The 15,265-nt window shown below is 38.4% G+C and overlaps 1 protein-coding gene and 1 long non-coding RNA gene across 2 annotated transcripts; both read left to right on the top strand.

The window, feature by feature from the left end:
* Nucleotides 1-8,631: 8,631 nt before the first annotated feature.
* Nucleotides 8,632-9,285, top strand: LOC311017123. Its single transcript, XR_014597589.1, has 3 exons — nucleotides 8,632-8,710; nucleotides 8,840-9,071; nucleotides 9,108-9,285. It is a non-coding gene; the product is annotated as an uncharacterized lncRNA (long non-coding RNA).
* A 399-nt stretch (nucleotides 9,286-9,684) lies between these two features.
* Nucleotides 9,685-15,059, top strand: LOC311017312 (uncharacterized protein). Its single transcript, XM_084015565.1, has 6 exons — nucleotides 9,685-9,760; nucleotides 10,181-10,279; nucleotides 10,516-12,568; nucleotides 12,995-13,072; nucleotides 13,106-13,195; nucleotides 14,769-15,059. The coding sequence occupies exons 3-6, from the start codon at nucleotides 10,528-10,530 to the stop codon at nucleotides 14,999-15,001; spliced, it is 2,442 nt and encodes an 813-aa protein (XP_083871691.1). The 5' UTR covers nucleotides 9,685-9,760; nucleotides 10,181-10,279; nucleotides 10,516-10,527; the 3' UTR covers nucleotides 15,002-15,059.
* The last annotated feature ends 206 nt before the right edge of the window (nucleotides 15,060-15,265 follow it).

The following is a 15,265-nucleotide window of genomic DNA, read 5'->3' as shown; positions in this document are numbered from 1 at the left end:
TCTCCTAAAGTACTGATAGACTTACATATTGGTGTTCTAACAATATACATAGATGAATGTCCCCAATTGGGTATGAGTAGCTTGTGTGTGTGTGTTTGAAACGACCCCAAAAGTAGTAAAAATGGTAAATCACATTGTTTTTCCTTTTCCAGCAGCAGTTGGCACCTGATGATAGCCAGCTGATTGAGGAAGAAAGTGATAGACCTCAGGTAGGGGCCAGTTTATAAAATACTACTTAAAGACCTGTTGAGCAAGAATTTCTTCATTTAAATAGCAGGAAATTCTCCAAAAAATGGTCCTACTCATTCATTCCTTTGTGACAGTGTTTGTGTCCACAGAGAGACTGCCTTCTACCTGTATTTTCTTATTTCTTAGTGTTGGGGGTCTATGCCTGCCACCTAAAACACTGCTGAATCCCTTTATATTAGTGTGTTTTATTGTCCAGTGTTTATCTTATGACAACCCAGGTAGTAATGGACTGTAAGGACAATGATCTGTGTTTGGAACATCTCCTAAAGTACTGATAGACTTTCATATTGGTGTTCTAACAATATACATAGATGAATGTCCCCAATTGGGTATGAGTAGCTTGTGTGTGTGTGTTTGAAACGACCCCAAAAGTAGTAAAAATGGTAAATCACATTGTTTTTCCTTTTCCAGCAGCAGTTGGCACCTGATGATAGCCAGCTGATTGAGGAAGAAAGTGATAGACCTCAGGTAGGGGCCAGTTTATAAAATACTACTTAAAGACCTGTTGAGCAAGAATTTCTTCATTTAAATAGCAGGAAATTCTCCAAAAATGGTCCTACTCATTCATTCCTTTGTGACAGTGTTTGTGTCCACAGAGAGACTGCCTTCTACCTGTATTTTCTTATTTCTTAGTGTTGGGGGTCTATGCCTGCCACCTAAAACACTGCTGAATCCCTTTATATTAGTGTGTTTTATTGTCCAGTGTTTATCTTATGACAACCCAGGTAGTAATGGACTGTAAGGACAATGATCTGTGTTTGGAACATCTCCTAAAGTACTGATAGACTTACATATTGGTGTTCTAACAATATACATAGATGAATGTCCCCAATTGGGTATGAGTAGCTTGTGTGTGTGTGTTTGAAACAACCCCAAAAGTAGTAAAAATGGTAAATCACATTGTTTTTCCTTTTCCAGCAGCAGTTGGCACCTGATGATAGCCAGCTGATTGAGGAAGAAAGTGATAGACCTCAGGTAGGGGCCAGTTTATAAAATACTACTTAAAGACCTGTTGAGCAAGAATTTCTTCATTTAAATAGCAGGAAATTCTCCAAAAATGGTCCTACTCATTCATTCCTTTGTGACAGTGTTTGTGTCCACAGAGAGACTGCCTTCTACCTGTATTTTCTTATTTCTTAGTGTTGGGGGTCTATGCCTGCCACCTAAAACACTGCTGAATCCCTTTATATTAGTGTGTTTTATTGTCCAGTGTTTATCTTATGACAACCCAGGTAGTAATGGACTGTAAGGACAATGATCTGTGTTTGGAACATCTCCTAAAGTACTGATAGACTTACATATTGGTGGCTTAACAATATACATAGATGAATGTCCCCAATTGGGTATGAGTAGCTTGTGTGTGTGTGTTTGAAACGACCCCAAAAGTAGTAAAAATGGTAAATCACATTGTTTTTCCTTTTCCAGCAGCAGTTGGCACCTGATGATAGCCAGCTGATTGAGGAAGAAAGTGATAGACCTCAGGTAGGGGCCAGTTTATAAAATACTACTTAAAGACCTGTTGAGCAAGAATTTCTTCATTTAAATAGCAGGAAATTCTCCAAAAAATGGTCCTACTCATTCATTCCTTTGTGACAGTGTTTGTGTCCACAGAGAGACTGCCTTCTACCTGTATTTTCTTATTTCTTAGTGTTGGGGGTCTATGCCTGCCACCTAAAACACTGCTGAATCCCTTTATATTAGTGTGTTTTATTGTCCAGTGTTTATCTTATGACAACCCAGGTAGTAATGGACTGTAAGGACAATGATCTGTGTTTGGAACATCTCCTAAAGTACTGATAGACTTTCATATTGGTGTTCTAACAATATACATAGATGAATGTCCCCAATTGGGTATGAGTAGCTTGTGTGTGTGTGTTTGAAACGACCCCAAAAGTAGTAAAAATGGTAAATCACATTGTTTTTCCTTTTCCAGCAGCAGTTGGCACCTGATGATAGCCAGCTGATTGAGGAAGAAAGTGATAGACCTCAGGTAGGGGCCAGTTTATAAAATACTACTTAAAGACCTGTTGAGCAAGAATTTCTTCATTTAAATAGCAGGAAATTCTCCAAAAATGGTCCTACTCATTCATTCCTTTGTGACAGTGTTTGTGTCCACAGAGAGACTGCCTTCTACCTGTATTTTCTTATTTCTTAGTGTTGGGGGTCTATGCCTGCCACCTAAAACACTGCTGAATCCCTTTATATTAGTGTGTTTTATTGTCCAGTGTTTATCTTATGACAACCCAGGTAGTAATGGACTGTAAGGACAATGATCTGTGTTTGGAACATCTCCTAAAGTACTGATAGACTTACATATTGGTGGCTTAACAATATACATAGATGAATGTCCCCAATTGGGTATGAGTAGCTTGTGTGTGTGTGTTTGAAACGACCCCAAAAGTAGTAAAAATGGTAAATCACATTGTTTTTCCTTTTCCAGCAGCAGTTGGCACCTGATGATAGCCAGCTGATTGAGGAAGAAAGTGATAGACCTCAGGTAGGGGCCAGTTTATAAAATACTACTTAAAGACCTGTTGAGCAAGAATTTCTTCATTTAAATAGCAGGAAATTCTCCAAAAAATGGTCCTACTCATTCATTCCTTTGTGACAGTGTTTGTGTCCACAGAGAGACTGCCTTCTACCTGTATTTTCTTATTTCTTAGTGTTGGGGGTCTATGCCTGCCACCTAAAACACTGCTGAATCCCTTTATATTAGTGTGTTTTATTGTCCAGTGTTTATCTTATGACAACCCAGGTAGTAATGGACTGTAAGGACAATGATCTGTGTTTGGAACATCTCCTAAAGTACTGATAGACTTACATATTGGTGTTCTAACAATATACATAGATGAATGTCCCCAATTGGGTATGAGTAGCTTGTGTGTGTGTGTTTGAAACGACCCCAAAAGTAGTAAAAATGGTAAATCACATTGTTTTTCCTTTTCCAGCAGCAGTTGGCACCTGATGATAGCCAGCTGATTGAGGAAGAAAGTGATAGACCTCAGGTAGGGGCCAGTTTATAAAATACTACTTAAAGACCTGTTGAGCAAGAATTTCTTCATTTAAATAGCAGGAAATTCTCCAAAAATGGTCCTACTCATTCATTCCTTTGTGACAGTGTTTGTGTCCACAGAGAGACTGCCTTCTACCTGTATTTTCTTATTTCTTAGTGTTGGGGGTCTATGCCTGCCACCTAAAACACTGCTGAATCCCTTTATATTAGTGTGTTTTATTGTCCAGTGTTTATCTTATGACAACCCAGGTAGTAATGGACTGTAAGGACAATGATCTGTGTTTGGAACATCTCCTAAAGTACTGATAGACTTTCATATTGGTGTTCTAACAATATACATAGATGAATGTCCCCAATTGGGTATGAGTAGCTTGTGTGTGTGTGTTTGAAACGACCCCAAAAGTAGTAAAAATGGTAAATCACATTGTTTTTCCTTTTCCAGCAGCAGTTGGCACCTGATGATAGCCAGCTGATTGAGGAAGAAAGTGATAGACCTCAGGTAGGGGCCAGTTTATAAAATACTACTTAAAGACCTGTTGAGCAAGAATTTCTTCATTTAAATAGCAGGAAATTCTCCAAAAAATGGTCCTACTCATTCATTCCTTTGTGACAGTGTTTGTGTCCACAGAGAGACTGCCTTCTACCTGTATTTTCTTATTTCTTAGTGTTGGGGGTCTATGCCTGCCACCTAAAACACTGCTGAATCCCTTTATATTAGTGTGTTTTATTGTCCAGTGTTTATCTTATGACAACCCAGGTAGTAATGGACTGTAAGGACAATGATCTGTGTTTGGAACATCTCCTAAAGTACTGATAGACTTTCATATTGGTGTTCTAACAATATACATAGATGAATGTCCCCAATTGGGTATGAGTAGCTTGTGTGTGTGTGTTTGAAACAACCCCAAAAGTAGTAAAAATGGTAAATCACATTGTTTTTCCTTTTCCAGCAGCAGTTGGCACCTGATGATAGCCAGCTGATTGAGGAAGAAAGTGATAGACCTCAGGTAGGGGCCAGTTTATAAAATACTACTTAAAGACCTGTTGAGCAAGAATTTCTTCATTTAAATAGCAGGAAATTCTCCAAAAATGGTCCTACTCATTCATTCCTTTGTGACAGTGTTTGTGTCCACAGAGAGACTGCCTTCTACCTGTATTTTCTTATTTCTTAGTGTTGGGGGTCTATGCCTGCCACCTAAAACACTGCTGAATCCCTTTATATTAGTGTGTTTTATTGTCCAGTGTTTATCTTATGACAACCCAGGTAGTAATGGACTGTAAGGACAATGATCTGTGTTTGGAACATCTCCTAAAGTACTGATAGACTTACATATTGGTGGCTTAACAATATACATAGATGAATGTCCCCAATTGGGTATGAGTAGCTTGTGTGTGTGTGTTTGAAACGACCCCAAAAGTAGTAAAAATGGTAAATCACATTGTTTTTCCTTTTCCAGCAGCAGTTGGCACCTGATGATAGCCAGCTGATTGAGGAAGAAAGTGATAGACCTCAGGTAGGGGCCAGTTTATAAAATACTACTTAAAGACCTGTTGAGCAAGAATTTCTTCATTTAAATAGCAGGAAATTCTCCAAAAAATGGTCCTACTCATTCATTCCTTTGTGACAGTGTTTGTGTCCACAGAGAGACTGCCTTCTACCTGTATTTTCTTATTTCTTAGTGTTGGGGGTCTATGCCTGCCACCTAAAACACTGCTGAATCCCTTTATATTAGTGTGTTTTATTGTCCAGTGTTTATCTTATGACAACCCAGGTAGTAATGGACTGTAAGGACAATGATCTGTGTTTGGAACATCTCCTAAAGTACTGATAGACTTTCATATTGGTGTTCTAACAATATACATAGATGAATGTCCCCAATTGGGTATGAGTAGCTTGTGTGTGTGTGTTTGAAACGACCCCAAAAGTAGTAAAAATGGTAAATCACATTGTTTTTCCTTTTCCAGCAGCAGTTGGCACCTGATGATAGCCAGCTGATTGAGGAAGAAAGTGATAGACCTCAGGTAGGGGCCAGTTTATAAAATACTACTTAAAGACCTGTTGAGCAAGAATTTCTTCATTTAAATAGCAGGAAATTCTCCAAAAATGGTCCTACTCATTCATTCCTTTGTGACAGTGTTTGTGTCCACAGAGAGACTGCCTTCTACCTGTATTTTCTTATTTCTTAGTGTTGGGGGTCTATGCCTGCCACCTAAAACACTGCTGAATCCCTTTATATTAGTGTGTTTTATTGTCCAGTGTTTATCTTATGACAACCCAGGTAGTAATGGACTGTAAGGACAATGATCTGTGTTTGGAACATCTCCTAAAGTACTGATAGACTTACATATTGGTGGCTTAACAATATACATAGATGAATGTCCCCAATTGGGTATGAGTAGCTTGTGTGTGTGTGTTTGAAACGACCCCAAAAGTAGTAAAAATGGTAAATCACATTGTTTTTCCTTTTCCAGCAGCAGTTGGCACCTGATGATAGCCAGCTGATTGAGGAAGAAAGTGATAGACCTCAGGTAGGGGCCAGTTTATAAAATACTACTTAAAGACCTGTTGAGCAAGAATTTCTTCATTTAAATAGCAGGAAATTCTCCAAAAAATGGTCCTACTCATTCATTCCTTTGTGACAGTGTTTGTGTCCACAGAGAGACTGCCTTCTACCTGTATTTTCTTATTTCTTAGTGTTGGGGGTCTATGCCTGCCACCTAAAACACTGCTGAATCCCTTTATATTAGTGTGTTTTATTGTCCAGTGTTTATCTTATGACAACCCAGGTAGTAATGGACTGTAAGGACAATGATCTGTGTTTGGAACATCTCCTAAAGTACTGATAGACTTACATATTGGTGTTCTAACAATATACATAGATGAATGTCCCCAATTGGGTATGAGTAGCTTGTGTGTGTGTGTTTGAAACGACCCCAAAAGTAGTAAAAATGGTAAATCACATTGTTTTTCCTTTTCCAGCAGCAGTTGGCACCTGATGATAGCCAGCTGATTGAGGAAGAAAGTGATAGACCTCAGGTAGGGGCCAGTTTATAAAATACTACTTAAAGACCTGTTGAGCAAGAATTTCTTCATTTAAATAGCAGGAAATTCTCCAAAAATGGTCCTACTCATTCATTCCTTTGTGACAGTGTTTGTGTCCACAGAGAGACTGCCTTCTACCTGTATTTTCTTATTTCTTAGTGTTGGGGGTCTATGCCTGCCACCTAAAACACTGCTGAATCCCTTTATATTAGTGTGTTTTATTGTCCAGTGTTTATCTTATGACAACCCAGGTAGTAATGGACTGTAAGGACAATGATCTGTGTTTGGAACATCTCCTAAAGTACTGATAGACTTACATATTGGTGTTCTAACAATATACATAGATGAATGTCCCCAATTGGGTATGAGTAGCTTGTGTGTGTGTGTTTGAAACGACCCCAAAAGTAGTAAAAATGGTAAATCACATTGTTTTTCCTTTTCCAGCAGCAGTTGGCACCTGATGATAGCCAGCTGATTGAGGAAGAAAGTGATAGACCTCAGGTAGGGGCCAGTTTATAAAATACTACTTAAAGACCTGTTGAGCAAGAATTTCTTCATTTAAATAGCAGGAAATTCTCCAAAAATGGTCCTACTCATTCATTCCTTTGTGACAGTGTTTGTGTCCACAGAGAGACTGCCTTCTACCTGTATTTTCTTATTTCTTAGTGTTGGGGGTCTATGCCTGCCACCTAAAACACTGCTGAATCCCTTTATATTAGTGTGTTTTATTGTCCAGTGTTTATCTTATGACAACCCAGGTAGTAATGGACTGTAAGGACAATGATCTGTGTTTGGAACATCTCCTAAAGTACTGATAGACTTACATATTGGTGGCTTAACAATATACATAGATGAATGTCCCCAATTGGGTATGAGTAGCTTGTGTGTGTGTGTTTGAAACGACCCCAAAAGTAGTAAAAATAGTAAATCACATTGTTTTTCCTTTTCCAGCAGCAGTTGGCACCTGATGATAGCCAGCTGATTGAGGAAGAAAGTGATAGACCCCAGGTAGGGGCCAGTTTATAAAATACTACTTAAAGACCTGTTGAGCAAGAATTTCTTCATTTAAATAGCAGGAAATTCTCCAAAAATGGTCCTACTCATTCATTCCTTTGTGACAGTGTTTGTGTCCACAGAGAGACTGCCTTCTACCTGTATTTTCTTATTTCTTAGTGTTGGGGGTCTATGCCTGCCACCTAAAACACTGCTGAATCCCTTTATATTAGTGTGTTTTATTGTCCAGTGTTTATCTTATGACAACCCAGGTAGTAATGGACTGTAAGGACAATGATCTGTGTTTGGAACATCTCCTAAAGTACTGATAGACTTACATATTGGTGTTCTAACAATATACATAGATGAATGTCCCCAATTGGGTATGAGTAGCTTGTGTGTGTGTGTTTGAAATGACCCCAAAAGTAAGAGAGAGAGCCCAGAAGTAATAATGTAATAATGATAATGATTATGATTACTATTATTATCATTATTATTATCTTTTTTTATAGAGCACTCTTCTAAATCCATGTGACAAAGTGCTTCTTAAAGGAATTAAAATAAAAGTCATAAAATCATCAAGTTTTAAATGAAAATATATAGAAAACAATTTAGTGTCTAAAACCCAGTACATATCAAGAAAATAAAAACCTAATGATAATCAGGAACGGCTATGTGATAAAGGTATTAAAACTTGATGATTTTATGACTTTTATGTTGATGCCTTTATGAAGCACCTTGTGACATGGTTTTAGAAAAATGCTCCTTCTGTAAAGATTATTATTATTGTTATTATTATATTATTACTTTTGGGGTCATTCCAAACACACACACAATACTCATGCCTAAATGGGGTCATGCAGCACATTCATCTCAATATGTCTTGAGATTTCAACTGTATCAAGGTTGATTATATATTTACTTTATCCGGTTTCCTTTTCCAGCAGAAAATGGCACCTGATGTCAGCGAGCAACTGACACCTGATGTCAGGGACAATCCTCTGGTAGGTGATCACAGGGGTCAACACACTTGTCTCTGAAGTCTGCAGTTCAGTGTGCCCTCCCGTTTAATCTGAAAAACACTTTGGGGAAAAAAACCCCACTCTGTTTTGTCTCACTGTGACGACGTTAACACGATATCATTTTGTACGATCAATTTAGCCAACCCATGCCTTATGAACACCACGATTCTTTAGCATTAACAATTGGTGTTAGCATGTAGCTAATGTTTGCTATTCGCTAGGATAACAATTACATGACATCAGTTGCTGTAACACTTAACAAAAATCATGTGGGCTGCACACACAATTTAAATTTTTTTTTTTTTTTTTTAGCTGTCATCTAGTCGTGTGAATGCATCTCAGGTGTATGATGAGATCAACATAAACAGCAGCAATCCAGCGGCACATACAGTAAGAGCCCATTTTCATCTTTAAATGTAATAACTATTGTTCATTTTTGGCTGTGAGGTGTTATAATTTGTAGTTGTATTCGCAAACTGTCTTTGAAACAATCGGTTCTTTATTTGATTACTGTCATAGTCTCGAATGGCCAAATATAGACAGCACCATGAGGAATGCTTCAATCGTTACAAAATTGCAGAGGAGGAGCGAAATGCTAAAGAAAGACAGAATACAATGAATTTGTTAAAGCGTGCACAACTGGTTCAACAATTGGCACAACTGGATACGCTTGTGAGTAATACACTTGAACATCTTGCAGAAATTACTCTCTGTGCCCAACCTCTTATGGTTCATTACTAGGAACTTGATTGTGTCTTTTTATTACTTGTTATTCAATACAGCACAGTCAAAGCTGGGTTCTTCAACTGATGGCCAGTGGGGCAGATACAGCCCTTAATTATTTTTTTTTTTTACTCGTCCTCTGATTAATTCCCATGAACCCTGAGAAAAATGTTTGGCCTATTATATTTCATCTGTAAGCACTGGATTTTTACTGTGAATGTCCATTTGTCATGAAATGTTGTTGTCTTGCTAACTTTCAGACATTAGTAAAGCAATGATGAGTAGTCTACATTTTATTTCCTGACCATATATAACTTACCATTGGTCTAATTTTGTTTTGCTGTTGTCCTGGAGTCAACAATCTTGTTTCTTTTCATCACTTTTGACATGCCTTTCTTTCTTTTCCTCCATTAGCTAACTTCGCAATCCCCATTGCATGATGATATTCAGGTATGTCTACAACTTCAAACGGGCAAGTTTTAAAAGGGAAGCTTCTATAAAACTCCATGATCATTGACATGCTCTGTGTACATCAAGCAGTGATAGGGGTGCAATTATTTGTCATGTTTTTAAATGTTAGAATGCCAGTTGAATTTGAACATTGCACACAGTAAGTTGGATTTGTCTTTTTAGGCACTAGCCTCATCAGATACCTCGGATGAATCAGTGATAACCAGTGATCCGTTGGAAGATGGAGAGCCAGCATCAAAAACACAGGTAACACTGCATTGCTTGCTGCATTTGAACAATAGCCTATTATTTACTTTTCAATTGTACAGGTATATTCAGTGTGGATAATATCACTATTATCATTTGGCATCGTTAAATAAACCATCATTAATCCAATAATTTTCATCGTGCTCTTCAAAAATACATACTCATGTAATTTGTTTATTTACCAATGTATTATCCCTGAAAAAGAGTGAAGGTTGATCACTCTTTGATCATTATAGGGAGTGGAATTTTTTTCATTTTACATCAATTTCAATCATACCAATGTTTTTTATGTATTATTATTTATTATGTCATTTAATTTAAGTTAAAAAACCCACGTGAATGTTTTTTTTTTTTTTTTTTGCTGAGTAATTTGTACTAAATGGAATGCTTTTATTTTTTTGTCCTTTTTTCTATTCAAAGACAACAGCTCCTCTTGCGTGTGCTACATCATCAGATGGTCAAAGATCTTGGAATTGTTCAGTGGATTACTCAAAAAGGATATCCTCAAGACAAAGACAGGTATTTTTCTACAGTCTAATAACAGTTGTATACATTTTGATGTATACATAAAGCTAAATCCATTATAATGTGGCTTTTCATTAAATCACCGTTGATAAATGTAGCCTTTATATGTCATATCCCAAAGCTAAAAGAGATAATCTTCCTGTAATAAAAGTCCAATGCATCAATACAGTACATGACACTCAGTATAGTAAAGGATGACCTATGTTACAAAACAGAATCTTTTTTCCAAGGCCACTTCATATATGGAAACATCCCTTGATGACTCTGATGTCACAGACTTTAGTGATCGTGACTATGTCCCAGACTCTGAAGCAGGAAGTTCCTCTGAGCCTGATGAAGACACACCGCTGTATCCAGTTGTGAAAAAGCCCCTGCCATCTCTACGCTATCCCATTTTATCTCTATCAAAACAAGATACTGATTCAGGAAGCCCAGAAAAAAGAGACAATGCAGTCAGCCCTAAGAAGAGGAACTTGATCACTCAAAGGAAGAGAAAGATCTCATCCCCCAGTCCAATAAAGAGCAACTCAAACACTCCTAAGAAAAGCAGAATCCAACAAATTTGTGGCTCAATAAGAGTATTGCCTCCCTCAAATTCTGAAACTCGTCGAGTGTACAACAAGAGGAACTACTGTCCCTTCTGCCTCCATCCCTCATCCAAAATTTCAAGACACCTGGAAGCTGTACATGGGGATAAAGCGGAGGTTGCCTTAGCCTTTCAGCATCCAAAGAATTCCAAAGAGAGACGCAAAAAGTTGGACATTCTTAGAAGACGTGGAAACTTTGCCCACAACGCCAATGTTGTGAGGGAGGGAGCTGGAGAGCTCCAGGTCTGCTACAGACCACGAGAGTCCAGACGTGCCTCTGAATTTATTCATTGTTTTCATTGTCAAGGACTTTACGCCAAGAAAACATTGTGGAAGCACATGAAAATCTGCCCAGCAAAGAAAGAAACTAGTGATGAATCCAGCAGTGGGAGGAGTCGAGTTCGATCCAAATGTGCCCTTAAAACGGCCATTGTGCGTGAGATTAGTGAGGGCTTGAAGAATGTGATTTCCTCCATGACCTATGATGGGGTCACTCAGCTGATTCAAAATGACAAACTTCTCCTGCAGTTTGGACAACACCTGTTTGATCTGAATGGGTCAAGAAAGAACAGACATGACTACATAAGGCAAAGACTTAGAGAACTTGGGCGACTATTACTTGTGGCTAAGAAGATTACTCCCATCCGGAAGGCAGAGGAACTCATCTATCCTGCAAACTTCAATCATGTGATATCTGCAGTGAAAGAGTTGGCTGGGTACAACGCAGAGAACAACACATTCCGCACACCTTCCTTAGCCCTCAAACTTGGTAACAGCCTGGGTATAATCTGTGAGCTTGTAGAGAGTGATAATTTGTCTGGAGCTGACAGAGACCGGAGACTTGTAGAATTTGCTCGAGAATTCAAGACCATAAAACAATTCAGATGGAAGGGAATGATTACCAGAGGAGCAACAACCTCTCTTAGAGAGTCAAAGTGGAATGCACCACAGATTATTCCTCTCACTGAAGATGTCAAACGTTTGGACTTTCACATGGAGAATTTTAAAGTTGTTGTTGAAAGAATGCTGAGACTGTGTCCCTCTGCAAAGAACTATGCAATGCTTGCCAAAGTGACACTTGCTCAGCTGATCATTTTCAACAGAAGAAGAGAAGGAGAGGTGTCAAGAATGGAGTTGGCCACTTTCAAAGCAAGGAGAAAGTCAGAACTCAATGAGGACATGGCCCTATGTCTTACCCCACTTGAGAACAAGATGTGTGATTTCTTCACCAGAGTAGAAATCAGGGGGAAACGAGGAAGAGGAGTCCCTGTGCTCCTAAAACCATCAATGGTGACAGCTATGGAGCTTCTAGCTGACACTCGTGAACTGTGTGGAGTCTCCAAAGAGAACATCTACATGTTTGCTAGACCAGGAGCATCATCAGCTTACAGAGGGGGAGAATGCATCCAAAGGTTTGCAAGGGAGTGTGGTGCCAAACATCCCGAGGTCTTAACCTCAACAAGGCTCCGGAAGCACATAGCCACGATGTCTCAAGTTCTTAATCTTCAAGAAAATGAAGCAGACCAACTTGCTGACTTTCTGGGTCATGACATTCGTGTCCACAGGCAGTATTACCGCCTTCCGCAGGGAACACTTCAGTTAGCCAAAATGAGTAAAATGCTTTTGGCAGTGGAGAAGGGGACTCTATCACAGTATCAAGGTCAAACCCTTGATGACATTGAGATTGACCCTGAAGGTATGGATACATGTGTGTATCTTAGTGTATATTAGTACAATATATGTAGTTCAGATGCTGGGGCAACCCATGGTTTTTGCCTGATGAGAAATGCATCATCAGTACTTCTTTAACAGTAAGGTAGTGTTTATGCTGTATTTGGTAATTGAAGTCTAGAAATTAAGAACCTTATCAATCTGTTTCAAATTGAAAGAATGCAAATGTAGTCTTATCAGGTCAAATATGGATTACTTTCTCCTTAGATATTGCGTACATGTATGGTTAATTGATATAGAACACTACACTATATCAAATTATTTTGATTAAATGTGCAACTGCAATAATGTGGGCAATACATTCAGAATTGGCTGTTGGTTTTTCATCTTAAGGCTACAACTGCTGAGGCTATGCCATATTTTTTTTAAATATTCTCTTACATTTTCTCAGAAAAAGTTGATTCCTCCCAAGATCAGGATGCGTCAAGTGATGAGGATGAGTCTGTTGAGTTGTCTACTGAGACTACAGGTGAAGACGGCCAGGAGCCACCAGAGACTACAGGTGAAGACGGCCAGGAGCCACCAGAGACTACACCTTTACTTCCGGCCACTGCTTCCAGTTCCACTCCTCCCACTGGTCTTCGCAATCAAGGTTTGTTTTGGCTTGGGTTAGATATTTTTTTAATGTAAGAAAGTTAGTATCTACAATATAAATCTAACCTAATAAACCAGGTCTTACAGCTGAATACTGAGCCCTTCAAGTAATTTTGCAGCCAAACCATCCCAGCCACTCTGGCACTGTGGATAAGGTTTTGAATTGTGGTAAAAATAAAGACACATATTCAGAACGTCCTTTTTTGACTTAGGCTATTTAATGATAAATGGACATATTAAAAACATACTAATCACTAACAACTGATCAGTAATATGTAGGGATGGGAGAAACAGGACTAATTTGGTACCTGTTCCTGACTATTCAGTAAAGAAATATTGCTGCCATGAGTGTTTATATAACATGAATTTATTTTAACATAGCAGGCATTTTTCTTAATCGTCCCCTAATGATGAAGATGCTGGTGTCAGTAATCATATTTAACGTGCTGTAACTTTGTGTTTACATTCTGTGCTCCCCAGTCATGGCTGAGAGGGCAAAAAGTTCAAAGGTGTTGGTTCACTTTACAAAATTGAATGAAAATGCAGCTAAATCTAATATATGTCTAAAACATATTACACCAGCAACCTCATGAAAGACTTACAAATACAACGATCAATAACGTAATAATAACATAGCTAATGGTTCTCCTAGCTGTCCCTCCCGGCACCTCCCAGCTCAGACATTACCACTGTTTACCATGCTTTGCTGCCGGTCTTGCTACCTACCTATAACATAAATGTGTCTGTCTACTGCACTAACAGACAACTTGTCTGTCCGTGATAGCCTAAAGAAGGGCATTATGGCAGAGTCTGCACTGCAGTCTCTGTTGAGACAAAGGCTGAACTTCATATTCACATTAGAACATGCTCTCCTTACAAAACATAGCTTAAAGTGCATGCAGATAATAACATCTAATGACTCTTGTCCCTAATGGGAAAGTTAGGCACCAACAGGTGACTTTTATCAGTTTGTATATATGTGTACAGCTGAAGATCTCAAAAGTGACATGACATGATTAAAATGATTTGTCCTCAGTCTTAAGGTTAAAATTCTGTTAAGTTGTTTGATACTAAAATCTCTGATTAAAAAGTGTTTACAACTGCAGCTAACAATTGAATTTGGAGAAGAATCTTAAGTTTAAGTAGTAACACTTTGAAAAGTGCTTAAAACGTTACATATTGTAACTCCAGATTCTATTAATAAAGGTGTAACCCTCTAAGAGCTATTGGTCGATATCGTGAACATTTTTCTTTCTGTTCATGTCTATATGATATCGTCAGGACCTGAGCTCTGCTCCCAGAAAGGCAATGCTTTCTTCAGCTAATGTCGTTGGAGCAGGGAGCCTGCTTTTTTTTTTTTTTTTTTTTACAAATTTAACTGTTTAAATAATTAAAAACCTTTGTAGCGATATCTAGCATTCATGGCCTTCTATTTTTAATCAGTTTACCTTGGTGTTGTCCTTGCATTTTGAACAATAGTACGAAAAGACAGCACAGGTTGTGAATACATTTTTGGATGGACTGCAAAAAATGCTTTTAGTAATGAGATATTTACACCTCTTTCTTCACAGACAACAGAGGTAACTCCAAACGTAAGTGGGAAGACAGTGAGGTGCGTGCTGTTCAAAGACACATGATGCGCTTCATCAACACGTGCAAGGTACCTCAAAAGATGGACTGCATTCGGTGTATCAGTGCAGAACCCCATGCACTCAAAGACCGAAACTGGACTGGAGTGAAAAATTATGTCCGAAATCGGATCACTGCCTTAAAGAGACAGGCTTGTTCTCAGGACTCACGATAGCTATTTGTTGAAGTATACCTGTGTGAACTAAAACTGTTACCTTATTTTAGAGGCTAATGTTAAATTTGCTTGTGCCCAAAGCCCTTCTTTCTTTTTATATAGCCAAAGTTCTTGCTGTTGCTAGCGAGCCCAAGAAATTGTTTCTCTGAACATTCTCTAGTCAAGTATGTTAAATGACTGTTGTCCAGATGCATTCATTTGAAAGCTAGCCAAGTTTGTAGTGACCTGTAATTTTCAAGGACATTCCATTTGAGCTGTGTGACA

Source organism: Eutrigla gurnardus (genome assembly GCF_963514095.1).
Source record: "Eutrigla gurnardus genome assembly, chromosome: 8".
In the NCBI taxonomy this organism is placed as follows: domain Eukaryota; kingdom Metazoa; phylum Chordata; class Actinopteri; order Perciformes; family Triglidae; genus Eutrigla; species Eutrigla gurnardus.
Note: the sequence above shows the minus strand (reverse complement) of the source record. Positions and strands in the feature narration are given on the sequence as shown.